This window comes from Cheilinus undulatus, linkage group 16 (genome assembly GCF_018320785.1).
Source record: "Cheilinus undulatus linkage group 16, ASM1832078v1, whole genome shotgun sequence".
In the NCBI taxonomy this organism is placed as follows: Eukaryota; Metazoa; Chordata; class Actinopteri; order Labriformes; family Labridae; genus Cheilinus; species Cheilinus undulatus.
The window spans coordinates 30,044,659-30,071,793 of record NC_054880.1 but is presented as its reverse complement, the minus strand read 5'-3'; the positions used below and the strand labels follow the sequence as shown (position 1 = coordinate 30,071,793).

General features: G+C 38.4%; 2 protein-coding genes across 2 annotated transcripts; one reads left to right on the top strand and one right to left on the bottom strand.

The window, feature by feature from the left end:
* The first annotated feature begins 351 nt into the window (after positions 1-351).
* On the top strand, positions 352-8,311 carry nudc (nudC nuclear distribution protein). Its single transcript, XM_041810041.1, has 9 exons — positions 352-546; positions 1,934-2,011; positions 2,105-2,314; positions 2,413-2,493; positions 2,580-2,693; positions 3,016-3,210; positions 3,301-3,384; positions 5,646-5,764; positions 7,994-8,311. The coding sequence occupies exons 1-9, from the start codon at positions 472-474 to the stop codon at positions 8,043-8,045; spliced, it is 1,008 nt and encodes a 335-aa protein (XP_041665975.1). The 5' UTR covers positions 352-471; the 3' UTR covers positions 8,046-8,311.
* A 12,115-nt stretch (positions 8,312-20,426) lies between these two features.
* tbxta (T-box transcription factor Ta) lies at positions 20,427-24,642 on the bottom strand. Its single transcript, XM_041809751.1, has 8 exons — positions 24,458-24,642; positions 23,849-24,113; positions 23,272-23,406; positions 23,100-23,161; positions 22,950-23,011; positions 22,663-22,836; positions 22,448-22,571; positions 20,427-20,685 (listed from the first exon to the last, which is right to left on the bottom strand). The coding sequence occupies exons 1-8, from the start codon at positions 24,640-24,642 to the stop codon at positions 20,427-20,429; spliced, it is 1,266 nt and encodes a 421-aa protein (XP_041665685.1).
* Positions 24,643-27,135: the final 2,493 nt, after the last annotated feature.

Below are 27,135 nucleotides of genomic sequence, written 5' to 3'. Positions count from 1 at the left end.
TGCAGAGCATTACAGAGCAGTTATATTGACAGTAGTGGCTTAGTTGTATTAGTATTCATTTTTTAAATATTTATTTTCTCCTAAAAATATTTTTTCACGAAACGGTGAGGACAATTGATGTATTCATTTTCTCCGTCGAATATTCCCGTGTCTCCTGGGCGCCTGAATCTCACCCTGAACGAACAGTAAGTTAAATTTACAATAGCATTCAGTGTTTTCGCTCTAGAAAATTCTCACTCCCCTTGGTGACAGTCCCGCCTGCTCCGCCCTGAACCAAATCTCTCAAATAATTGGACAATTCGGCTGTCATTTTCTATCTACCCTTTCGATTGGTCAAGAGCTAACATGGGCGGAGCTCAGCGTCAGGAAGTTAGTAGCGTGACCACGGGCCTCACACATTATCGTTAACTCAACTTTGTGCCTACAATTCTCTACATAGTTTTTTTTAAAACCTTTTCTTAAATCATCAGTATGGGCGACGACGAAGAAAAGTACGACGGCATGCTGCTTGTTATGGCGCAACAACATGAAGGAGGAATACAAGAGGTAACTTAGTCTGTTGCTAACATGCTATAGCTACAATGCTAATATTGAAGCTAACCTATGATGGCAGAAACACTTCGACGATATAGAAGAAACAGTTTTTTGAGCTGTTTAACGTGTTAACTAATTACTGTATTATAACAGAGAGGTTGACAACTAAAAACTAAAGCATTGTGAACTTTAAGAGCTACTATTTAATCCCGGTTTAAATGTGATTTTCAAACTGTTAAATCTCACAAAAATTAAATTAACGGCGTATTAAATGATTACGAACTGGCCTTTAATCCTCTAAAATAACATATAAATAGTGCATGCTTTATCCACTAACATTTCAGTGTGCTAGTATGGTGCTGGTTTCAGTCTGCAAACAGTGACATGGCTGAAATTTCCAGATGAGTAATGATTTTCCCTCCACAAGTTGTTTTTTTTTTTTTTAAAACATATATAAGGCTCCTTATTTAATGTAGCTTGTCAAATTAGTGTTAAGTACATTCTGATTCCACCTGTGTGAAAGGAATACAGTCTCATTCATTTTAATATTCAGTGGGATCAAAAAGGGACATGTACACAGTAAAAAGGGAATACAACCAATAAATGACAAGCATATACTTTCATACTGTTGAAATGGAAAGGTTTTGTGATTTAAAGTCAAGGCATCATCTAATATCTACTTCAAAACATATTTTATAATTTTATGTTTTTAATTTTCTATTTTCTAATTTGAAATCTTAAACCCTCCAACTTTTATTACACACTGGGTCCAGCCCTCTGAAATGCAGTAGGATGAAAAATGCATTGATGATGCAAATGCAAAGATGCAGATATATTTTTCCACAAACATAACAAAAACGTGTTAATTTCAATTGTATATTCATTCATGAGTCTATCATCAGTTTGTGGCCACAGTATCCTTGATGGGCCGCTTATAGTGGGGATACACTCATTACAAACCTGTGATTTACTGTCTGCCTTGAGCTTTATGCTGTTGTATCTGCAACAGTAGCTGGGTCACTTTTGGCCTTAATACCCAGACGATACATGTGTGGTGGTCAGTTCTCTGACTATATCGGACTGACTTTTATTTTACGTAAGTCAAGAAAACTAGAAAATTACTGGCATGCTCAGGGTTACATGACTGACATTGCAAACCCTGTGATGTGACCATCGCACATCACAGCTGCACATGTAAAATATCATTCAGCCCCAGTGTCAACCAAATAGTAAATAATAGATGATGGTGATAAAGTTGTTTTGTTATAAATAACTTAAATTATTCCTTAGGTTTTTTTGGTCATTTTAAAAGGAATAAAGGAGACATTTTTTATTTGTGTCATAACTGGAGTCATTTTGTTTGTACAGACTATTATAGCCTTTTTTTTTCTCTCCACAGTTAGTCAACACATTTTTCAGCTTTCTCCGCCGTAAAACAGATTTCTTCATTGGTGGTGAACCAGGTGCTCCAGAAAAGGTGAGCTGTGTTTTTACTTAAGACATTCAGGAGTAGAATAGAGGTGATAGACACACATGTGCTTATTCATCCCATCCATTATCTTTCTTTCAGCTCGTCAAAGATGCCTTTGCCCACCACAATAAGCTGGCGCTGAAGGTCCACAAAGAGAAGCAGATGAAACAGGAGAAGGAAAAGAAAGAGAAAGCTGAAAGGGCAGCCAAACTAGCAGAGGAAGAAAGGAAAAAGAAAATGGATGATGGCCCCAAGATCCAAGAACTGACTGATGAAGAGGCAGAGAAACTCCAGTCAGAACTTGACAAGGTGAAATCCTGGAGTCTGAAGTGCTGTAATCGCATTTGTGACTGCTGCTGTTGATCAACACAATTTCTTTTTAAAACTATTTTTGCTGTACATTTCAGAAAAAGAAGGAAGAGGAAAAAGCAGCAAACGCAACAACAAATGCAGAGAAGTTATCTGACAAAGCAGATGAAGAGAAAGGGGTGAGTAAATGATGGTTAAAGAGTTTGTTGCTAACTTGCAGTAAAATATTCCTCTAACATACTTATCCTCATTTATTTTTCTTCAGTCTGAGTCGGAGGGAGAGGAGGATGCAAAGGACAAAGATAAACTGAAGCCTAACACAGGAAATGGTGCTGACCTGCCAAACTACAAGTGGACACAGACTCTATCTGAAGTAGACGTGAGTGCCTTTTGACTCTAAGTTGATGCTTTCTCTTACTTTGGTAGCATTTGCTGAAAACATACACACTATTTCTTACAGTATACTATACGCTCAGTGGTCATTTTATCAGGTATACCTGTTCAGCTACTTATTAATGCATATCTAATCAGCTTATTGCGTTGTAGACACATAGGCTTTTAGGCATGATGCCCTGGTCAAGACTATCAGCCGAATTTCAAACCATGACCCATCCCAACCTCATGTGTTCAGTTTTTGTAGTTTTGATTTTAATGAGTAAAATGGTCTAATTGAATGTGTCTCGTCTCTCCTCCTCTAACAGCTTTCAGTGCCTTTTGATGTAAAGTTCCGTATCAAAGGCAGAGACGTGGTTGTGGACATCCAGCGGCGCTCCATCAAGGTTGGCCTGAAGGGTCACCCTCCTGTGATCGATGGCCAGCTCTACAACGAGGTGAAGGTGGAAGAAAGCTCCTGGCTCATTGACGATGGCAAAGTTGTGACAGTGCATTTGGAAAAGGTATGAAGGATGTTTGAGAGGAATACTGTGACGACTTATTTTCCTCTGCAGACGTTGAATGAATGAATTCTCTGCTGTCTTCACTTTCAGATTAATAAAATGGAGTGGTGGAGCAGGATTGTTACCACAGATCCAGAAATCAACACCAAGAAAGTCTGTCCAGAGAACTCAAAGGTAAAGCATGGAAAGTTTTAAAGCATCCTAGTGGTGGGCGCTAAACCAGTAATACGGTCACCGGTCAAATTTCTGCCACAGAATGTATTTTTGCATTGGTTTAAATGCATATGTTGTTTCAGTGCACATGTGAGGTAACTTAAGCCACCACAAGAGTAGCAAACATGCTCTAGCATTATGAGCAGCAATGTAACAACTGAATGCCACCCACTTGTACTTAATGTGCAATACGGTAAACAGGTAAACGAGCGTTTTTTTCCTCTCCAAGATTAATGTCTATAATAATTAGGCCTGTTAATATAAACGCATTAACGCTCATGATTAATCTGGAAATCTTAATGCATTAAAAGAATAATAACGCAATTTAATCATATGAATAAGTTTGATCACAACCCTCCCCCATAGTCCTCCGGCGCGGATGTTTACGTCCCTGGAGTGAAAAGGTTAAAGACGGGTCAAACGCAGCCAGCAGTGATGAGTGAGGAGACAGACCCAGGTCTACTTCACGGCAAATTTTGATTTAAAAACCTGTCTAGTGGAAGTCTTGATAAAACAAAAGTTGTGTGTACATACTGCAGTGACGAACTGTCTTTTCACCAAAGCACAACAGGCAAAACGCATTTTTGCTAATGTTAGCAAAGATGCTAACAGCAACACAGGTTCAAGCCATAGCGCCAAGCTACACCGGCGCAGTTCAGCAGACATGGATTTGTCCCCCAAACGACAACTAAGCTAACTAATGTGATCGCTAATGGGTCGCCAGAGACTGCAGACCCTCGACATCGTTGATGACAAGGGGCTTCAAGACATCATCCACGTCACCTTGGATGACCCGTACCACAGAACACCTACGAGAACTACTGACACAAGAATCCGTAAACTGTATTACAGCTAAAAAGGCAACTGAAGTGGAGCGGCTGGCCCGAGCTTTATTTATTACACTGACAAGAGACCACTGGACATCAGTCAGCAACTTCAGTTACCTCAGGGTAACAGCACACCTGATCATTCACTTTACAGCAGAAGTTATTTTGTGCCTGATGTGTTTGTCTGCTGGGCTCGTTTGCAGTCTGTAAATATTATTGCTCAGTGAATTAAGAAACTCTGATTTACAAACCACAAATAAGTTTAAAAACTCTAGTATGTTTAATATTTCTTCATTTAAGCACCATATTTGTACTAATTTATCTCAAACAAAAATACAAGTAAATGGTAGTATTTTAAATGTTTATTTATATATAATACTAATAATAATAATGATAAAAATACATTTTTTAGTAAAAAGTGCTTTCAAAGTGCTGTACATAAAGTTAATGTTAATAAAAATAAACACTTGATAATTAGAACATTTAAAAATCAAAAAATTACCAAAACTAAAGAAATGCTCTGATTAATCATGATTAATCACAGTGTAGTGATGTGATTAACTTGATTAATTTTTTTAATCAATTGACAGCGCTAACAACAACAACATACAGCAAATGTGCTCACTTTGCTAAGCATATCAGTCAGTCTGGGACTCTGTTGTTAGCCCAGAATGCAGTGAGTCAGCTTAAACAACAGTTTAAATGTGTGTTTAAACTCGTGACTTCCTGCAAACACTGCAGCCGCTTAAAGCCACTTTCGATGCCAAGTTAAATTAATGATAAACATGCTACTTCTAGCATTTCCTTCACAATAAAAGTCCATGATTGTTATTATTTCTCAAGTGTGTTTATTGTGAATGCCCCAAACAGGAAGTATGGTATAGTCAATAGCAGTTTGACACACCTCAGCATTACAGTTATAAGTGAAACTTCAAAACTACAGGTGCAGTCACAAAGAAATTAATACAGAGAGCCTTATTAAACTGGGGTCTGTAGCATCTGAATATGAATATGCTTTTAAATGTGTTGTCTATTTTGATTTTGGAATACCGCAATATAATACCGTTACTGTTGAAGGCAAGAAAAAATACTGCGATATGTTATAGTGGTTTTCACACTTTATTTACCAAAGGCACACCTACGACTAAGCCAAAATCTCAAGGCACACCATATTCATATACACACCAAATAACCATATATTTTAAAGTATCTTTAGTTGTTGTATGGTTTTAGTAATATGGTATGGTTGTACAAATTCCCAAGCCATACCTAAAAATGCCTCCTTGCCATCAATTTGAGAACCACTGATCTAGGCCGTATCGCCCAGGCGTAAAGCCTCTTATACATGTCTTCAGTTTCCTTTCTTTTCCTAACTGTGTTTTTGCTGCTTGACAGCTGTCAGACCTGGACGGAGAGACGCGTGGTATGGTGGAGAAGATGATGTATGACCAAAGGCAAAAATCAATGGGCCTCCCCACATCTGAAGAGCAAAAGAAACAAGACATTCTTAAAAAGTAAGTTTCCCGGTTTTGTTCCCAGCCAATAAATACATCTGTCTTAGCCATAAAACATCAAAGATCTTTTCAGTCCGTCTCCAAACATCTTTGCTGCTTTATAGGAACTCCCAACAGCAGACTGTGTTCCCACACTGAGCTTAACAGAGACTCTTAATGTGTAATGATTCTGTAATGTCACTGACTTCAAGAGCTACCTGTTACAAAATAAAATTCTGGTGAAATGTTCTGACTAGACTGTGATGCAGCTGTCCCTTACTAGTAGTCACATGCTCCAGTTAACGGCTGCTGCCTTGCTGTGTTGGCGTGTTTTAACCTGAATATCAAATTCAGTCGATCGACTGAAACAAAAACCTTTTGTGTTTTGTTTCTCATTTGAACACTAAAAAACTGCCGGAATCCATCACTGCTGTCATTGTTATCATCATTTGATTCTATCTGTGGTTAATTTTAGGAGCAGTATCCTCCTCCCTGCTCTGAACTAGTGATCGGTCTGTGATATATCCTGTTAAATTTCTTTAAGATTAGACCTGGATCATGACGTCTGATGTTTTAAATGACCCATTGTCCTCCTCTGCTGCCCTCAGATCAGATCAGAGGATGCATGTCTGCTGTTCCTCAGACATCCACTTCCTCTTTGGGCTTGTTAAAGCTTTCTCTCAAGATCTTTATGAGGGTCAAACAATGAAACTGTAGCAGTGACTAGTTGTAGGTTGTTACTTCCAGAGTTAGTTTATTAACACAAAGTTCACATTGAGTCCTTCCTATCAAATACATCCAGAGCTTCCTTTACTCCTCTCGGTCACAGCCTTTTAACAGTGTCTGCCTTATGGATGCACTGAATCGCAGCATCTGCAGACAACCTTGTTTGATAGAAACTGTGGCATTATTTCTGAATCACATTTAAAATCGCAATTGACAAAGAATGTTTTACTGTTTCCATTGAAGCTGCAATCAAACAGTTCTATCATGCCCTAGCATGTTTGATCCTTGAATTTGACCTTGGAAAAGGTGTGTGAACCCTGAATAAGAGAGGAGCTTTGGCATGTGAAGTTTGCTCACACATGAGCTCAAGCATGGGTGAGCAACATAGACGTGACATAGGCTTTAATCGATTTGACTGTTCCTTTTGATAATCAGGTATTGCAGTGTTGAGGGGCCTTATCTGACCAAAGTTACTCAAAATAAGCCACTAAAAGAGTGAGGCTGATGTATATTTCTCCATTGCACTGACTCCAAGACTGCACTTCTTGTAAAGAAAGCCATTCATGTGTTATATTATGATGTCTTGACATATGTGTAAGAGGTAACAATGCTGAGGTGCTCATAGCAATGTGAGTGCAGACCAGTGGGGGTCTCAGGAGGGGGCAATCATACTTCTGCCCAGTATGAAGCATCTGGGCCTGGTGTGAGCGCACCTGAACTGTATGTCCTTGTTTATGCAAGAGGCTAAAAATACAATACGCAGGTCGGCAGTAATCTCAATGTTTCCTCAACCATTCTCCTGCATGAAACATCCTCCTGACTCTCAAAAGTAAAGCAACCATAGTTTACCAAATAGAAATATGTTCTAAGAATTCCAGCAAGGATTCTAACATGATTGGGTCAGCCAGCATGTAAATACACCTTTTATTATTTAATTTCTAAGCCATATATGGTGAGTTCTGCATGCTGCATATCGCAAAAAGAGAACACTTTTCCAATGACATGCAGATAGATTGTAACAGAGATCATCAAGTTTTCTGTAGCTGCACACAAAGGATTCACATTTATCTATTCCACTAATCATACTGCTTCATACAGTGAAATATCTAAAATACCTTGTGGTATTTTTGTGTCAACTTTTGTCTGTACAATGTATATGAAAGATCTTACATTTTTATAAGTATGAAATAATTGAAGAACCGGGTTTAAGCATCCGAAAATTCACTTATCTGCCACAGGGCGGTGCTGTGGCTAAAGGTTAGAAAGGTCTTCACCATTGCGCACCAGTGCTGAGATAAAATGTTGCATTAGATGAGATGTCAGATGGTGCAACATCCACAAAAACAAGCTGGTAAAGAGATGTTTATCATAATGTAGTGATATTTACTCAAAAGTCAGACTATTTTTGCAGTAGTAGCCCATGACTGAAAACCCTTCATTTTAAATGCAGTTGAAAATATGTTGAAAACAAACCAGGCCTCCTCTTGCTCTTTTGACACTTTTCTTGTCCTCTAATTTGTGCAGGTTCATGGCTCAGCATCCAGAGATGGATTTCTCTAAAGCAAAGTTCAGCTGAGACCTGTTGCTGTCACTGTCACATAATGATCAATGTAAATCATATCAAGCAAACGTCAGGCACCGATGAACCCCCCTTCATCCGCTCTCTTCAAACAGGACATGGTTAAGATGACTGATGAGTCTTAAGTGCAGAGGATCCTGTTTCTTTTTGTTTTGTTAACACGGTTGATGGCAGTTAGTCCCACATTCTCCCGGTGCATGTCGTCTCGATATTTAAACGTGTCTGGATTTTTTTTAAATAAAGAAATTTAAAAATCAAAATTATTTGATGTATGAGTGAGCTTCTTTATGGCTATTTAGCCATGGAAAAACCCCTTACTTTCCACTTAAATACTTTGTTTTGATGGTTACACTTTTTTCTGATTAAGAAATAAAATAATAAATGCAGTTATATAAAAAAGTGAAGAGCTATGTAAGTGAATTAATTTTGACAAAATGAGTCTGATAAGAAAAGTAAACACTTTAGATACACAGAAAAGGTTCATGACACTGTATGACAGTTTTAGCTACTTTTTTTTAAACGATTAAATTAAAAAATTTAATATTTAAATACCACATAAGTTTCAAGGAAATGATGATTCAGTGTAACACAATTCAAGAATATGTTCCTTTTGTTCACCTTATCAGTGAAATAGAAAGAGGTTTCATGCACCATAGGCAAGTTAGTATCACAACCACTAGAGAGCAGTGTTTCCTTGTTGATTTTTTTTTTTTTTTTTTTTTTTTTTTGGAGCAACCTGTATTCTCCTGAGTAGTAAATATACTGTAATCCAGTGGTTTTTAACCTTTTTTGCCCAATGGTAACCTAATATAAAGCTAAAACCTCCATACAAAATAACCAGTTTAAAACATCTTACAGTAACTTAAGTTGTTGTATAGTTGTAGTAATAACACAAAGATGTACAAATTACCATTGCACACCAAGACCCTTGGAAATTCTTTAAATTTAGCTCAGCTTAGGTTCTTCCTATTTCTCTTTCTCTCTTTGCTGAGATGTTTCTACCCCTTGACTGGAGTCCACCTGTAGTAAATTGGACATAGTTCTGGAAGGCACACACCTCTCTTCAGAAGGCCTCACAGCTGATAATGCATATCAGAGCGAAAACCAATCCATCTGGTCAAAGGAACTGCCTGCAGAGCTCAGAGACAGGATTGTTGCAAGGCATAGATCTGGGGAAGGCTACAAAAAATTTCTGTTGCACTGAATGTTCCCAAGAGCAAAGTGGCCTCCATAATTCTCAAATGGAAGAAGTTTGGCAAAACCAAGACTCTTCCAAGAGCTGGTCACCTGGCCAAACTGAACAATCAGGGGAGAAGGGCCTTACTGAGAGAGGAGACTAAGAACCTGATGGTCACTCTGACTGAGCTCCAGAGATCCCGTAGAGATGGGACGAAGTTACAGAAGGACAACTATTACTGCAGCCCTCCACTGATCCAGGCCTGTGGCAGAGTGACTAGACAGAGGTCTCTCCTGTGCCTTGCAACAATCCTGTCTCTGAGCTCTGCAGGCAGCTCCTTTGACCAACAATTCAGTCTACATTGTGAGGAGTGAAAGCAGTTTTTTTCTTCATGCTTAGAAGAGTTTGGGTTTCAAATAAAGTACTTTGTGTTAGGAGAGGAGAATCCATGCATGCGTGGCTGTCCTTAGGAGATAAAGACCAGTCCTCACACACCTGAAGAAAATCTGGGAAGGCAGTCTTTAGAACCACTGGATAATCAAGCCTTTGCTGATTTAGGTTGAAAAGGGTGGAAATCGGGCCCAAAATCGTCTTGAGTATCTTGTGTTTCAGTGAGGTTTCCTGCGGTTATTGCAAACTTTGTAAATGTATTTTGAGACACTGCTGTGGTTTGATTTGTCAGCTTCCTGTGCTTCCTTGACAAGCAGCACTTCAGTGCATCAAAAGTAGAATGAAGAGGTCAGACTACCAAATCGGCAGCACTTCAATTCCCTTTGCAAAACTTGTGTTCAAGTTGCTTCACATCGTTTGTGATTCATCAGACATCTGCCACTGCAGATAGGGAAGACTTTATAAGTCTTTTTTTTTCAGAGGCTTCTTCCAACAGTTTTTTTACAAATTTAAATTTGTGGGATTTCTTTATTTTCTCTTTAAAGGTCATGGACTTTAAATGTCCATGAACTGATGATTGTTTTTGTAACAAGGGCCATGTGAAGTCCACCATACTAATCATTTAGTTAACTTTTTTTTACAATCTCTTTTTAAAGGTACAGTACGTGACTAGAGTGTCTGCAGTGATCGACGTGTTGTCTGAAGCGTGAGGATAATCAACATGCTCTTACCAATGAGTGAAAGACACTTTCTCACTCAGACCACACTGGATATCATGCTCCACTGCTAAATGTTACTTCAGTGAGGACCAGTTTGCTTACAAGTCTTCTGTGCTTGTGTGACCGTCCACAGCTAACTGGACTGGCCTGTCAGGATGGTGAGAGGCTGTCACCAGCACTGTGGCGACCAGGAGACATACATTAGCTTCTGCTGGCTAGCAAGTGCTGCTAATGTGTGAAATTGCTCATGTAGTTCAAAAACAACGCTCGGACATCTGTCTCATCAGGACTGAGGGGTTCATGCAAAGACAAAGACAGTCATTGTGTTTGAACCCAGAACCTCATACTTTCATATTCAGATGTTTTAGTAGATTATAAACCTTTATTTATAGTCAAGAATGTATTGGCCACAGAGTACAATTACATAAAACATACTTTCTCTAGAGGAATTAAACTGCAGTACTAATTTAAGACAGTTGTGGGGGGGGGGGGGGGTCTCCAGTCAGTCAGAAAGGTGTCAGTCATTGAGAGAGGGATGGTGGCATCAGTTTTATTTTTATTTTTATGATGGACCACAAAGACTTGTTGAGGCCAAGGATTAACAAAACCACCACTAAAAGTTTTGAATTTCTTAGAAATTTTCATCTCCAAAAACCAGCCTAATTCCCTAAAAATTCCAAGAAATTACTAAAAATTTAAGTTAAAATTCTTAGGCATATTATTAAGTGTCCCTTTAAAATATACTTCAAGTTCTTTAAATATTTCCCAAATGTTCAGTAAAACTTTATCAGAAAGCCAAAACATCCCCCTTAAAATTTCCTGCAAAGCATGAAGCATGAAAATTGCAACACATTCCCCAAAATTCTGTGGAAATGAATTCCCCAAAAAGTCAAACTAAAATCCCCCAAATTGCAACTACAGTTCCTAAAATTCCTTGAAAATGCCTGAAAATTTCCAAGCAAATTCCCCCAAACATCCAAACAAATTTTACAAATTCCCATGAGAATGCCCCAACATTTCAAAGCAAATTTCCTCAAAAATATATAAACACATCCTCAAAATGTCCATAAAAATACTTGAATATTTCCAAGCAATGTCCGTCAATAATTAAAGAAACATCCCTAAATTTTACATAAAAATTCAAAAACATTTTTTTAGTATATTTAGACAAAATTTCAAGCAAAAAAATTGAACTTTACTGGTTAATAAAATGAAAAATAATAAAATTACAAAGGCAGAAATTAGTACTATGTTTTAGAGAAGCCAAAATGCAACGTCCTCATATGTGCATGCAGGGTCTTCATCTTAGGTTTTTTCACACATGCACTGCTATGAAAATTTTAGGAGTATTGCCCCTGAAATCCCTGTGGATTGGATTGATTGTTCACAGTAGAGATGTGCTGGCCGCAAACAAGCTGGTTCTAAAGCCCAGCTCAGACCAGAGATTCACGCCACAATGAGACCATTTTATAAAGTCACTAGCGACGACTGCAACAGTCTGAGCTGGGCCACTGCAGCTTCAATCAAGCTGTCTGATGATGTTGCCAGGGCAGGTTTAGGACTCTGCATGCAGATGAATTCGAAATGATAAGCTGAAGTCTCGTTTCAAAAGGCTATAATCACCAACAAATATTCATTTTAAGTTTAAAAGTTTCATTAGATACAATCATTCTGTGAATTTTTGGGATGATTTAAACTGTCCTTTTTTGAAACGTTTCACACAGAATTTTCAGCCTGTTGACACTCTTTAAATTCGCATTTTGTGTTTATATGTGCTTGGATTTTTTAACTGCCCCCTTACAGTGTAGATGACAAATGAATTAGTGATGAGCAGTAATCTTATGGCATGATGGCTGTAATACTGATGGCCAGTTCTCCAGGACAACCCTTTATCAGTGTATGGATGTGGAGTAAATGGTTGTGAATGGGGAGGCGTGACCTGCGGTGTAAAGGCTCACTTATACTCTACATACATATGTACGAATATAGATCTGTGCGTTTTAAACATTACAACCGTCATTGCCTCCAATTTTAAGTGTGCCTATTATGTTAGAGTGGGTGTTGAAAAACCAGTCACAAGAGGTTAATGTCTCTCATGTGATTATTTTGACGCTGCTCCCTCCGTCCCATGGAGTGAAGAAAAAACAGTCTGCTCAGCTGTGCTCTGTAGCCGAGGTGAGCTAGCATCATATATATGTTTGTATTTTCTATTACTCAATATTCAGCGATATTTCCTCAGAAAACTTGATTTAGTTCCACCTTTTGACAATTGATTCTTCTTCGTTGTGTTTTGCTACTCTGGTTGAACTGTTGGTTGCTTTGCTCAGCTCTGCCGTCATGATTGGCAGTGGTATTGCTATGTTTTATCCGTAGCCGTACGAAAAACAGACGAAATGAGCGCAGAGTACAGACAGAAAGGTCTGCCTGTGTCTGTATGCGTTTAAATTGTAGTGCATAAATGAGCCTTTAAAGCACTTTGAGTAGTCAGATGACTTGAAAAATACAATACAAGCTCAAGTCCATTTATTTTTTCTCAGTGAAGAAGACAAGGCTAAGATATACTCTGTTGTGCATAAGATATGTCAGTATTTCCATCAGTGGTTTTAAATTAGTGAAAATATTGTCAATGCATTAATAATTATATAATTATATTAATTTACAATCTAGTCCATTTTAGCAGCTGGACTAAAATGTTTTTGTCAACAGAGACTAGACTAAAACTCTCAAAAGTGAAAATGACTAAAATGTGACTAAAACTAAAAGTCATTTCAATAGAAAGACTAAGACTAAATTTAAAAGAGCTGCCAAAATGAACATCGCACCGCCGCCCTCTTACCTGTGGTGAATTTTCCTTAGTATTTTGTGCTCGATCTGCTCATCCTGTCTTCACATGGAAAATATTTTAGGGGCCTGGCAAGAAAAGTCTGGAAGCTGTTTGCATTCACACCTGCAGCTTTCCCCAAAAAATTCAGGTAACGTTCAGGAGTTTTAGATAAATGTAAATATTTGCTCAGTCAGCCCAGACCTCAGTTTGATGCCAATGCACATCTCTACAAGGATTTTATTGGATAGTATTATGGATCCTGCATCTCTGACAAAAGTCATGGATGTAGAACTGATTGAAAATAGTGAATAATTGTTCAGATTTTATAAGTGTGTTAATTCTCGTAGTTTTTTTTTTTTTTTTTTTTTTTTTTGTGCACTTTCTGCCAGCTCAAATTCCAGTATTTCCATCCTCTTCGAGGAAGGTGAAGCCAGAAGCCTGATGGGATTGCGGCTGGGTGGGGCGTCTGTATGACAGCGTTTGGGTTGAGGGCACGGAGAAGGCAGAGTCTGCTCAGCTGAGAGCAATGTCTCACCAAGGTACCAGAATTTCTTCATTAACGAAGACACACAGACATCAGAGAACGGGGTTGGGGTTTCGGGCGGACGAGGGGGCGGTCTGCAAACACACCTCCCTGACTCGCTGTTCCAGACTTGACAACTTGTTTTTTGGCAGCGGCCCCTCGTAAATCAGCCGCAAGCCCCTGCACAATGTGACTCATCGTCATAATCAGGGTGTTTGCGGAGGCCGCTTCGCCCTTCTGTCTTCTTCCATAAGGCTACTCGGTGGCTAATTCCTGGAAGTGGACGAGAGATACGTGAGGGGAGGCCAGGACGAAGATGGCACCTTCTTTACGTGTCAAATTTAAATTCTTGTTGCATCAAGTTTTGGTCTTCTCTCAGAAATTAATATATTAGTTCCTGTGGTTCTTTAGCTCCACTTATCCTGAAAAATGCAGTTTTGGTGTCTTTCAGGCAAACAGTTAAACTCTTTTATTACTAAAGCAGCTGACTGGAGTCAGAATAAGGCAACAATCAGAGTAAGGACCCGGTTCAGTATCTGCATCTGTTGTTTATAGTGCTTGGTCCACACCCGGGTGCTGGGCACACTCTGTAAAGCGTATTTGTTACACACACTTCCGGGGAGGAGAGGAGGCCACACTGAGCAAAGTCAAACTCCAATTGTCAATTAGTGAGACCAACAGAGGCTGCAGGCTAAGGTGTACGGAGCAGATCAGCCATCATGGAGGACAAAGACTTCAGTCAGACCTCAGATCGACACACAAACAGAAGGAAGAAATGGCTCTGAGCCCAGCAGGACCTGTTTATCACTCCAGACTGAGCAAAGACCATCAGCAAACATCCTCCACATTGAGTCCGGACCACTCCTCATAAACAGACACTTATACTCCCACTGACATGTGCAGTCACAACACCAAGGCCCAATGAGTCTTTAATGGCAAGTTTCCATGAAGTAGTCTGGTTTGATTCAGTAAATCCAGACCTTTCTTGTGTTTCCACAGCCAATGTCTATCCAGCCTCACTCAGAGTGATGAAAACCACTACAAAGACATGCATGAGCCTTGTGCAGCAAATACTGTATGTTGATCAGGATAAACATTTCTACTTAGACGTTTATAGGTTTGGATACACAATTCTTTAAACTTTAAATTGTGTTCTAAGGACTGGAGTTTTAGTTCTGAACTACAGCTTAATTTCAGAGTTCTACAGAGTGTTTTTCGTGTGTTATTTTTAGCACTTTTTCAGGATTGTTTTTGGGAATCATACAAACCTGCTGGTTAAAACAAGTTTGAAAATATTGCCATTTCAGTTCATGACAAACATCCAATATTGTGCATCCCTACTTACAGGTTAAAAAACATCCTCTACTCATATTTTAGATAGTGATGGGAATTCAGGCTCTTTTCAGTGATCCAGATCATTTGGCCTAGCTCAGCAAGAACAGTCGGCTCTTCAGTACCACTTTGGCTTCATTTGGCCCGTTAAATTTAGCAATGTCATGACATAACATTGGTATATATTCTGCTATTTAACTCCAATTATACCCATTTTTTACATTGAAAAATATATGCCATTATGATTTAAAAAATATACAGTATCCCAAGAACACCTTGTGGATTAAATGAAATCTGCTGATACACCTGATATGAATCCATGTAACACCATCAAGAATGGGTCCTTAATGCATGATATGCCTGTGGGAGAGTGGTGTGGAGAAAAGATCATCCATGCTAATCAAACACATGACACAGAAATGAAATAAAATGGCTCTCAAACAGAACTGGCTCGTTCCTGAGTGGCTCATCACTAATTTTAGAATGTTTTAAGTGATGCAAAATTCATCAGATATAACCTAATACACTGCTAAAATAATTCCACCCAAGAAATGTTCTTGTAGGCACTTTAAAATAAAAATCTGCCATCAGTTCATATTTTGGACTGTTTTGAGTTATTGTCACCAGAGCTGCCGAATGATTAAAGTTTTAAATTGTGTTAAATGCCAGAATTTCCATGTCGAAATACCATTAATCTTCCTTTTTTTTTTTTTTTTACCACATTTTCAAACTCCACTGTTTTGCATTTAAAAATGTTTATTTTGAATTTGTGCAGTCTTAAACTAAGGGCAACTGACTTCCTGTTTGGCTAAAGACCTGCATTTTTTCTTTAAAAAATGAGAAACTTTGGGCAAATTAAAGGTACTGGTTAATTTTGGGAGCTATTTTTACATTTAGTCTTAGTTTTAAACAAAAATGCCTTGTAGTTTTAGTAATGTTTTAGTCATTTTAAACCTTTCTAATTTTAGTCTAGTTTTAGTTAACAAAAAAACCTTACATGTAATTCTTTACTTTTAACCAAAGCATATATTATTTTTCAAATAATTTAATCAGCCAAATTGTAAAATGAATACAAATACAAAACACTCATACACTGTAAGATCTGACGGCAAAAGGTTGTTGAGAAATATAAAGTTGTGTTTGCTTAGAAAATCAAAATAACTATTTCAGTTCTGTCGTTCTGAGTTGATTGAACATATTTTTAGCTTTAAGTAAACAGTACCTATTCATTCTAAGTATTTTTTTTAACATTGTACTAATATTTTTTGGCAGCCATCCCTCAATCTGCAGTTTTCCCAGAATGCCCTTTGGGCATTAGACACTTTACCAAAGTGTACTAAAAAAAAACAAAAAAAAAGAAAAGTGATTTATGCTATTTAAAAACAATGCCTCATATATGAACTTTAATTGCATCAGAATAAATGCATTAATGCCATCAGCCTGAGTGTTGACAAATACATTTTAAGTCATATATTTTGTTTCAAATAAAACAGGTGTTCTGCAAGGTGCATGCAAATGTCAGCAGGTAAGCAATTCTCTGCATAACAATGGCTCCTTTGACATGGCTCAACACTTAGAGCCAGTCTTTCTGCCTCTTCAACAACCATTAATTAGGTACTATTTCATTTTTTATGTCTATCAAACAGCAAAGGACACAGAAAAATAAGACAGACTCCCAAACCTTCTCCTGTTGTTCATTTGAAAGAGATGGCTCTTGGAACTGACTCGTTCGTAAATGCCACATCACTACTACCTTGGAGTTTGACATCCTGGGTTGTCATTTCAGTCTGATCAGTGCCGATAATGTTTCTGTACTAAATAGTATCTCTCTTTTAAAGCAGATTTTTTTGACAGGGATGCAGATGGCCTGTCTCTGTGTCCGACTCTATCCCCTGTCCTCTCTACAATAAAGGCATAAAAGCCCAAACATAAATATTCAAAAAGCATATTTTTGACTAAAAGCTGTTCAACCCAATACAAAACATAAAAAAAAAAACATTTTTGTTGTTTGTGTAACCATATGTGCTAACAAACCAGATTACTCCTTCAGCCACTAAAATCCAAACATTAATGTGATATATTGATAGGATTTTATACATTACTGTTGTTTGATAGAATGACCTTACCCATTAAGTAATGCTATAATAAAATACTTCTTAAATATCAATTTACAGTAGTAGTACCCATAGTCTCTTTGCCACTTGACTTGTTTTTGTGAGAATATTGATCATTGTTTGTGATTTTATTCAAAATAATTATTATGTAAGCATGCCTCTTCTGAAAAGTTTGAATATCCTTTCAGCTCACAGTAATACTTTGAACTGTGGTGATATGAAAACTCTCTACATTAAAAGAAATGCTGAACCTAGACCTATAATACTGTACCTGTCCAAGGCTGCTGTGTTTTTAAGCTAACAAATTTGTAAAAGCAGTAAAGAGGAGGTTTTGAGAGATGTCAGCGACTCATGAGGAGACCTTTGCTCCGCTGTGATGGCCCCCGCCAGCTGCAGGTCACATTTCTGCTTCATTACTGTTTGCCCGTGGCCCCCTGACCCTCCAGCCTTCATTTACACCTCAGTGAGGACTACTCCATCACTGCTCTGCAGGCACACACTCACAGTCACACAGAAATACACATCACACCGCTGATGTCATGAGTGCAGCAGAGACTCCGACCTCAGGGAGGATCAGTGGACGGAGCTGAATCAACCAGAACAAACAATTATCTCCTTTATGTTGGCATGTCTGACTAAAACTTAAGTTATAATTTTTACATTTATACATGAATTATTATGTCAGAGTGTATATTTGAAGCAAATTTACTGATTTATCTGTAAACATTAAGAATTAGATTGAATTGGTTCAGTCACTGACTGAAAGAGGGCAAATTGCCCACTTATTAAATCGATCTCAGATCTATCTTTGCTGACTGGTGATCTTTGAAAATGATGGCATCATATCTTTCTATCTCTAATTTTTTTTCTGTTATTAATTAGTTAAAAAAAACATGCTACAAATATTGCAACCACCATAATGAGATAAGTCTGCATATGCAGTGCATTCACTAACTATCTGGACCCCTTTCATATTGTTTTCTCACTGTATGTTGCAGCCTGATGCTTCCATTGGTAAAAAAAAAAAAAAAAATCTCATTCATCTTTAATCAGTTCCCCATCATGACAAAAAGAAAATATAATTTTAAGATTTTTTTTTTAACTTTTTTTTAAAGGAAATTAAAATATCACATTGTCATAAATATTCAGACCCTTCTGCAAGAACACTTGATATTTAACTCAGGTTCCTCCTATTTCTCTCAGTCCTTTCTGAGATGTTTCTACACACTGATTAGAGTCCACCTATGGGAAATTAAATTGATTGGACATGACTTGGAAAGGCACACACCTCTCTATAGCAGGGCCTCTCAGATGACAATGCATTTCAGAGCAAAAAACAAGCCATGAGGGCAAAAGACTGCCTGCAGAGCTCAGAGACAGGATTGTTGCAAGGCATAGATCTGGTGAAAAAAATATGTTGCAATGAAGGTTCCCAAGAGCACAGTGGCATCCATAATTCTCAAATGGAAGAAGTTTGGCAAAACCAGGACTCTTCCAAGAGCTGGTTACCTGACCAAACTGAGCAACCGGGGAAGTAGAGCCTTACTAAGAGAAGTGACCTTATGACAGGGTGACTTGACAGAATCCTCTCCTCTTGTTTATGTATTTGATTAAGTGACATAATTTACGGGGAATGGAATTTGTGCATGAAATTTCCTTGACGTTATGATAGCAAAATTTTGATTAAAAATTAAGGAAATGAATTGTCACAGACCTTGTAGATCATTCATGTATATCAGAAACATAAGAGGGCTGAGGATGGTGCCCAGAGGTATCCCGTGCAGTATTTTGACTCTTTTTGCGTTTTTATTTAAACGTGCTATTATCTGTCCTTTAAGTATACAACCAACTATTTAAGAGACACAATAACAAAGACATTTCTTCACTACTTGATTTGTGTGGCACATAAACATGCGTGTCATCAGCATAGCAATGATAAGTTTTGTATTTACCTATGAGACCTAGAGGGAGAAGGTATAGTAGAGGGCCTGAAATTGGAAATAGACTGGACTTTGGAGCAATAATTGTGTCCATGTTCATCCCTCGCTTTATTATATTAAACCCTAGGTGTGAGCGTTTTGACTCGGTATCCAGAACCTTTGACTTTCCTCACATGAAGATCTGAATGTGTTAGCCGTACGTCACACCACAACGCAGATTGTAACAAAAGGGTGCCAGTGATGGAAAAGTCCCCGGTACATTTCTTAAAGCGGACATTTCTGCATCGACTCGTCATTTCAATTACACGTCAGAGAAAGCACGTTCACTTAGCGTGGCTGTGTGGACGGCTTTATTTAAGGAGAGGCTTGTTCTGCTGGACTAAAAGTCCTGAGAGATGGCGGATGGAGTCACACAGTAGGACACAACGTTTGGTCTCAAAATTAGATTGAGATATTTTATTTATTTGTTAGCTCTCTGCTGTCACCTCATCTACTGTTTGACCCTTAGTTGTCCTATTATTTCATGATCCTGGCCTTTATTGTGTGTTAATCTTTGCTGTTAATACACACTGTGTTTTCTGCTTTATTTTGCATGCACTTTCAGCTTTGTTTGATAAAAAAATCTCTTTTAATTGAAGCTTTTATGCTGACAAGAAATCACTCCTGGCTTTGAAATGACTTCACGAACTTAAAAGTGAATCACAGGCGAAGAGGAGCCATATTTGAGAAAACAAACATTTTAATTTATTATTAAATGACATAAATAAAACTCACAGTGAGTCCAAATACAAATACATAGTTATATACAGGTGTTGGATGGAGAAGGCACTTGTGTTTCTCAGTCTGATCAAGGATCATTGATTTCATTCAGAAAAGGCACATTTATATGGAAAACTCTGAACGTTAATTTATTCTATTTACACACATATACACGCTAATGTTAGCAGAACCATTTTTCATCTTATATATGTAAGAATAAAAAGAAAAATATCAAGGATTGTTCAGCTGAGCCGGAAGTTTGAAAAGGTGTGATAGAGATGCCATGAATGGGAAACAAACATGTTGGGAACTATTAAGAGCAATAAATAGTTCAGACTGTGCAGATTTTATAACATTTCATTTTCTTTTATCACGACTGTCTTCCAAATTCTTTCTTTGGACAACTTTTTTCATCTAAACTGTACATCTTTTTTGACAAAGAGAGGCTCTGGAGTGGATGAACTGAGTGTTTTTTCAGAAACGTGCTGCAGGTGAGATCCTCGCAGGGCTCATGGTGTCTCCAAATCTCCTCGTACCATCTCATATCTGTCTTTAGTCCTGCTCCTAACACCTTCATTCGATGGTAGTCTTAGTTGCTCATCAGTAGCTCTGTGCCACAGGCGTCCAGGACGCTGTCAGCCTGGCGATGGAGCTCTCAAACTGAGTGTCCCCGACCCCGACTTCACCCAGGCTGGGGTCATACATGGTGGACGGCGAGGAGACTGGCAGGGAGGAGGTCAGGCTAGTGTAGGAGGAGCCCCTCAGGAACTGGGAGGTCAGACCTCCGGGTATGGAGCCGGAAGCTGAGCCTGAAGGGGTGAGGGTGGTGCCGGCTACTGACCAAAGGCTGGGGTACTGACTGTGGACCAGAAGGAGGAGAAGGTTAATTATTTTGGTTGTATAGAAATAAAGGTAAAGGTAGGAAACTGGCAAAGCAAAGGCAAAGGTGTGCATCATACACCAACAATTATTTCAATAATTAACACGAGTATTTTGAGTGTAAATAAGGTGCCCACAGTGCATAAAAAACATTAAAATTAAGTTTGATAGTGCATAAATTTCCCATGGAAAGACCACTGGACCAGCTACTGAGTTCAAGCCCCTCAGAAAAAAAAACACTATGTCTTCATTTTAAGCAAATTTGTTGATTTCATTACGGGAATGGGATTTATGTTACATTGTCTTCCCATTTTTCATTGCAAAATATTGCTTTAAAAGACTTTATGTGGGTCAGTCATGTTTATCAGAGACATATGAGAACCAAGGATGGAGCCCTGAGGTGCCCCATATGGTATTTTGGCTCTTTTATTGTTTTCACTGAAAAATACTGTTATCTGTCCTTTAAGTAACCCACTAACTATTTCAAAGTCACAATAAAGAAGAAATTTCCTACTTGCTGATTTGTGTGGGACATAAATTTGTGTGTTAAATAAGAACCTAAAATGGAAAATAGAATGGACTTTGGTGCAGTAACTGCGTGTTCATATGTCTGTTTATCTTATTAAACCCCAAGTGTGAGCATTTTGTCTCAGATCTAGCACAATAGGTCTATGTAGACATTAAAATCCACGATGGCATGATGAAATGGCATAAATCACATTTTAAATCATAACTTGAGGAAGAAGAACCAATATTACACCTGTAATTTGATTTGTTTTCTGTAAGTTATGCCTTGCCTTGAGACATGCTAAACTAGGGGTGGGCAACTGGTGGCCCATAGGGTCCCTGACCTCAGTCAGTGCAGCCCCCAAATTTATTTTAAACATCATTAAATTAAAAAAGGGAAGAAAACATAACAAATCTGTCATGAAAACATGAGAAATAGAAACATTTTTTGTAAAAAAATCTTTGATTAAAGGTGTGTGTTTAGTTCTTTGAGAGAAATTAAAGCTATAATTGGCTGTAACTGCTTTTCTAAAGCTTTTTTTTTATTTATAAATGCATTTGTTAAAAAATAAAGGTGCAAGTAAAAATACTAAAATAATCAGTAACTTAAATGTTCACTGCATTGAAAAAACTGCTTAAAATTGATTTAATTCAGGCTATCTCAGCTAATTAACAGACTCTTTGTTCACTTGAGCTTAAAAATATACATTTTGTTTCATAAATTGTCATGAAATTTCAGTATTTTTCCCGTCATTGATTTCATTTTGGCCTGTTGGCATTGAGACTAAAATAATGTGGCTGTCTTTGTATCCAAAGTTGCCCATGCCTAATATGACGAGAGCTGCATGCTTACATTTGAGAATGCACTCTAGACATGCTGCTCTGTGGCTTTTCTCATCGAAAAGAAATGCTTCAAATATCTTCCTTCCCTTGCTATGGCTGCTTATAGTACAACAGAGAAAGGCCTAATATTGCTTTTTTGCCCGGGGCCTCCAAAATATTAAAACCGCCTCTGTATGGAAGGGTATCTTCCTAAAATTAGAGGGTTTAAAGCAGGTGGCACCATGGCATATGAAGTCTGAAAGCCTGTCACATTTACAAAGAGAAGGGCCACCTTTTTACCACGATTTAGTCCCTACAGTCAGGTTAAAGAAGGAGAATAAAAGAGCTCAGTTCTCAACACTTTTCATCAACTGTAAGGTGCTTATAAATGTGTACATAGTCAAGAGGCTTACTTGGAGTTAGAGGAGGAGTTGGTGGAGTGGGACAGAGTGCCCATTCCAGTGGAGTTTGGGATCTGAAGAGCAGACCAGCTGTCGTGAGAGGGAAGAGCCCCTGAAGTGTTGTCCATGTAGTTGTCTAAAGAAAAAGCGCACAAATTAGCCCCGGTCCTCACGTTTATTTCACTCCTGTCGTGATATGTTGTAATATATCTGCAGTGGGGTCTTACTTGTGCTGGAGGCTCGGTGTGGGTAGTGGCTGGGGTACGGGGCCGCTCTGTGACTCCTCAGGCTGGAGTAGCGCTCGCAGTAGGAGCCGGAGGAGTGGCCCGCCGTGCTGCTGAACTGAGGAGGGCTGCTGCTGGGGCAGATGGAAGTCTGACCTGGGAGGAACCAACCTCCAACTGTGGATTAAAATCAGAATTCAATCAAAAGACAACCCAGGAGTTTTAGATTCATCTGTTAATGCAACGCCTTAATCACAAACACTTTGGAGCGCTTAAGAAATGAAACTCACGCTGAGAGTAGCCAGACTGTTGGCTGTCTGCGCTGTGATCAGGGACTTCTTTATGGTCACTCCTGAAATCAAAAGCAGAAACATTAGATGCCATAACTTCAATCGTGTAGCCTTGATCATTAAATACTCATACAGGGTTAAATCATGTACCTTTCTTTGGCATCAAGGAAGGCCTTTGCAAAGGGGTTGTGCTTTATTTTCAGAGCAGTAATCTGTGAAGAAGACATGACAGCGGTTAAGATTTCAGTCAGTATCAAAGATGGATCAAATCTGATTAAAAGGCACCATGTGAACATGACAGATTGATCCATGCAGCACTTACCTCTTCATTCTGGTAGGCAGTGACGGCGATGAACTGTGTTTCAGGGAAGGACTGACTGCTGATCATCTTCTGGATGCCACCAACCTTCACGATGTGTATCCTCGGCTCGTATTTGTGCAGAGAATTTAGCATAATCTGTTGAAACAAATACAGAAAATGTGATTCTAAGTGAGTGAAATAGTTCACAGTCAGCTGTTTACTCCAAAGAAGATACCTTTGAGCAACTGAGGGATATAAATCCAGTTTAGTTTGGTAAAAATTCTTGCAAATGTTTTATCTTTTGGATCAAGCCTTGAATTACCATGCCCTGATTACTAAAATCCTTTACAATGTGTATGAAACATTGTTTGAAAAAGTCAAAAGACATAATGCAATATCTAAAACGCAAGAAAGAATTGTTATGTAATATTTGTCCTTATTCCAGACTTATTTCTTGATCTTCTGAAGAATTTAAGAGTTTTTAAAAAACGCTCAAAACTGAATTATTTTCCCACTGGCCAGATTTGGAATGACTTGTACGTGAAGAAAATGTCTGAATTTACGTAAACTGAATATTTTTGGAGAATGAATTCCTCACCTGTCCGCCTCCGTTGAGTTTATTTGACAGTTTGACTTTGCTGAAGGAGACCGGCGCTTTCATCCAGTGCGCACCGAAGTTTGGAGAGTCTGGGTGGATGTAGACGCAGCTGGGGCTCTGTGGCTCTGGTTTACCACCGGGGACCCACTCTCCGTTCACGTATTTCCATCTGTTGTTGTCGGCGGCCACGAAATCCAGCAACACCGAGTACATGGCGTTAGGATCCAGGCCGGTGACGCTGGCCCTCAGCACTGGAAACATCCTCCTGGAAAAGAAAAATAAAACAAACAAAGATGGGATTATTTGGAATATTTGTTGTTTTAGGAAATATTTAACTCAAAATATACTTGTATTTTTACAACTATACGAAGTTTTGTGTGAAATTTAGTTTTCTCTCGAGGCCTCTGAGGCCTTCAGCAGCTGTGCTTTGACAGATCTCTTACATATTTTGGAACTGTCTTAATTTTAAATTTAAAAAATGCCTCAAATCTTTTTAAAGTAAGACTGTTTTAAAAATTTTACTTGTACATCTTATTCTCAAATCCCGTGCGTAAAAGCGCGTAAAAGTTCCAAGCCTTTGCGCAAAAAGACGCAGTACGTTGGACTTACCTCCCGGTTTTGGTGACAATCATCTCGTTGGTCAACTCTTTAAACTTGTTCCATAAGTCTGCGTCGTCCAGCGTCAGTTTAATATCCCTCTCGGACGCGTCTCCCTTCTCGCTGCCTTTCTGGAACTCGCTCTCCACGGCGCTCAGGAGATGCTCCAGGCGCTGGTCGGGGTTGGAGGAAGTCATATTTCCGAGCAGTGTGGAAATCCAACACGTTTAGTGCAGAAGGCTTACTGACTCTACAAGGCCCGAGTGATTCTGGTTGCCAAACCCCGAGGCCTCATCATTTAAGGGCCCTCAGGGACCTCATGGGGATATGGGGCGTGGCTTGTGCGCGTACGTCTCGCTTCTCTGTTTAGCGTGTGCAAACGCCGCCCCCACACCAGGCTGAAACTCTCCTTATTATATAAACACCAAGAATTAATGAGAAAATCTCTCGCCTATAAATGAGATTATTTTTCTCAACCAAACCCACTTATAAAGATACTTAAAATGTTGAAAGACTGCCTCTGGTGCTGAACCTGCTGCTGGAATAAAGTGTGCGATTCAAAGTTTGATCCCAGAAAATCTATTAAATCCTCTCACTTGAAGCACCCAAACACAGAGCTGAGCTCAAACAAAAGAAGGGAAGCGAGGGGATGGAGCTGTGCCTTTGAACTCAGTTGTATATTTGCAAATAGCGTTAATCTTTTGTTGTCTCAAATCCACATGGGAGAGGGCCCGTGTTTACTGAGGATGGGCCATTAGGCCAGACTCTGTGTTCCTGTTGTGCCAAAGTGTGGACGGCCCACAAGTGATGCCTGGATTTGCATAATGGGCCTGCATGACTCCCTCTGGAGCTCTCTGATGTTTAATATCTTAGCTGGTTGGAGGCTGAGTGCTCAGATTTCCACAAGCGAGTGAAGGTTGTGGAAGTATCCTCTATTCTTCTTTATTTACCCACAAACTTCAGCATGAGCTTCTTGTGTTAGCTGTATTAGGCAGCAGGCAAAACTTGCAGCTAGAAGAAGTATCAATGTTTAATGAACTACAAGAAAATAATTATGAACTGAATTAGTTTCCTTGGAAACTAACTTGCAACGGCTGATAAACTTATTGTGAAATATTTTAGCTCTATATTGATATTTAAGACACCATTCTCCTTTTTGGACAATAAATCTAGTCCTACAGTAACTTTTATCAGGATTTCTTTTATCTTTTACTTAAAAAATAAACTCAATACCATGTCAGAAGGTTAAACTGAACTTCAAAAATGGAAATTATCAACAAAAGCAGTTTTTAACTTTCTATATTTTCTCTTTTCCATTCTTTTTCACTCAAAGTAAGTCTACATTTTAAAAATGAAACTGCAAGAAAATTATAAGAAAGAAGCACTTTATTTTCAAATTATCATAGATAATATTAATCACCATCATGGCGACACAAAAATGATCAAAAATCTTGCCAAAGAGGATAAAATGCTTATTGATGATAGATGTTGAATATGTATTATTGAGCATTCTGCAGATTTCATCAACCAAACTTAAATCAGTTATTACTTTTGGCTCATTATTGCCTGGATCAAACACCTGGATGTTTTGGTAACATAAATCTAAGCACAGTGAAGAAAAAAGTAAATGGAGCTGCATCTGGCTCTGTTGTTATGCCCTATAAATTACATTTATCCTCAATCAGTTGAGGAACTTCTGGTTTTGCTTCCCAATGTTGAAAAGAGATTAAAATATTCAGTTCATAAATAGTCAAAGTAAAATAGGAGGAAATGGAAGGGAGATATATTTTCAGTCTGTTTAATCACTTTTAACACACTGGTTCTCAGCTTGGATTTTCAAATGTATATTTTTACAGACAGGTGAGGACGAGATTGTTGGCTCCTGTATGAAAATTTCACTTTATAAAAGTGACGTACCATTTTAGATGCTTACATTATTTTACTTTGCACACATAAACAAAATATTTGCCAAAAAAATAAAAACTACCAGGGTCAAAATTACTAGGCCCCTGTAGAACTGACCTGCTTGGTGAGCTCAAACCACTTTGTAAAATCAAGTTAACCCCTTAAAGCCTGAAAACACAAATAATTGCCAGAAAATTCTAATTTTTTTGGAACTGAAATGTTCATTAACTTTCTACTGAAATTTGAAATCATCCAAATTTCCATAAAATTTAACAAATATATTTTTAGTGTCTCATTTCATTCATTAGGTGTTTTTGGTAACTGATAATCCACTTAAGGGCATTTTTTTTTATCATTTATCAGATTGTATTCAGAAGTTTTTTTAAGGTAATTTATTGAGCATATTGATTACATACATAAATGTATGTATCAAATATGCAACAACAGGCATTAAGGGGTTAAAAGTCAAGTAAAGTATAAAGTATAAAAGTTTCTGTAAGGGTCTGAGCTCCCACTGGAGAAAGCATCATGGCAAAAACAAAAGAAATCAGTTTAGACCTGAGAAAATGAATTGTTGATGCTCACAAAGCAGGAGAACAACCTACAAAGTTATCACAGTGTTTCCTGGTGTCAAGAACTGGAATGAGAAGTATCATCAAAAATTCAGTGAGAGCCACACAGTTCAAAACAAGCCTGGCAGAGGTAGGGAGAGAAAGATTTCAAAGGTCCTGGACAGAAAACTAGTCAGAGATGTGTCTAAAGACCCCAGAACAACTGCCAAGACA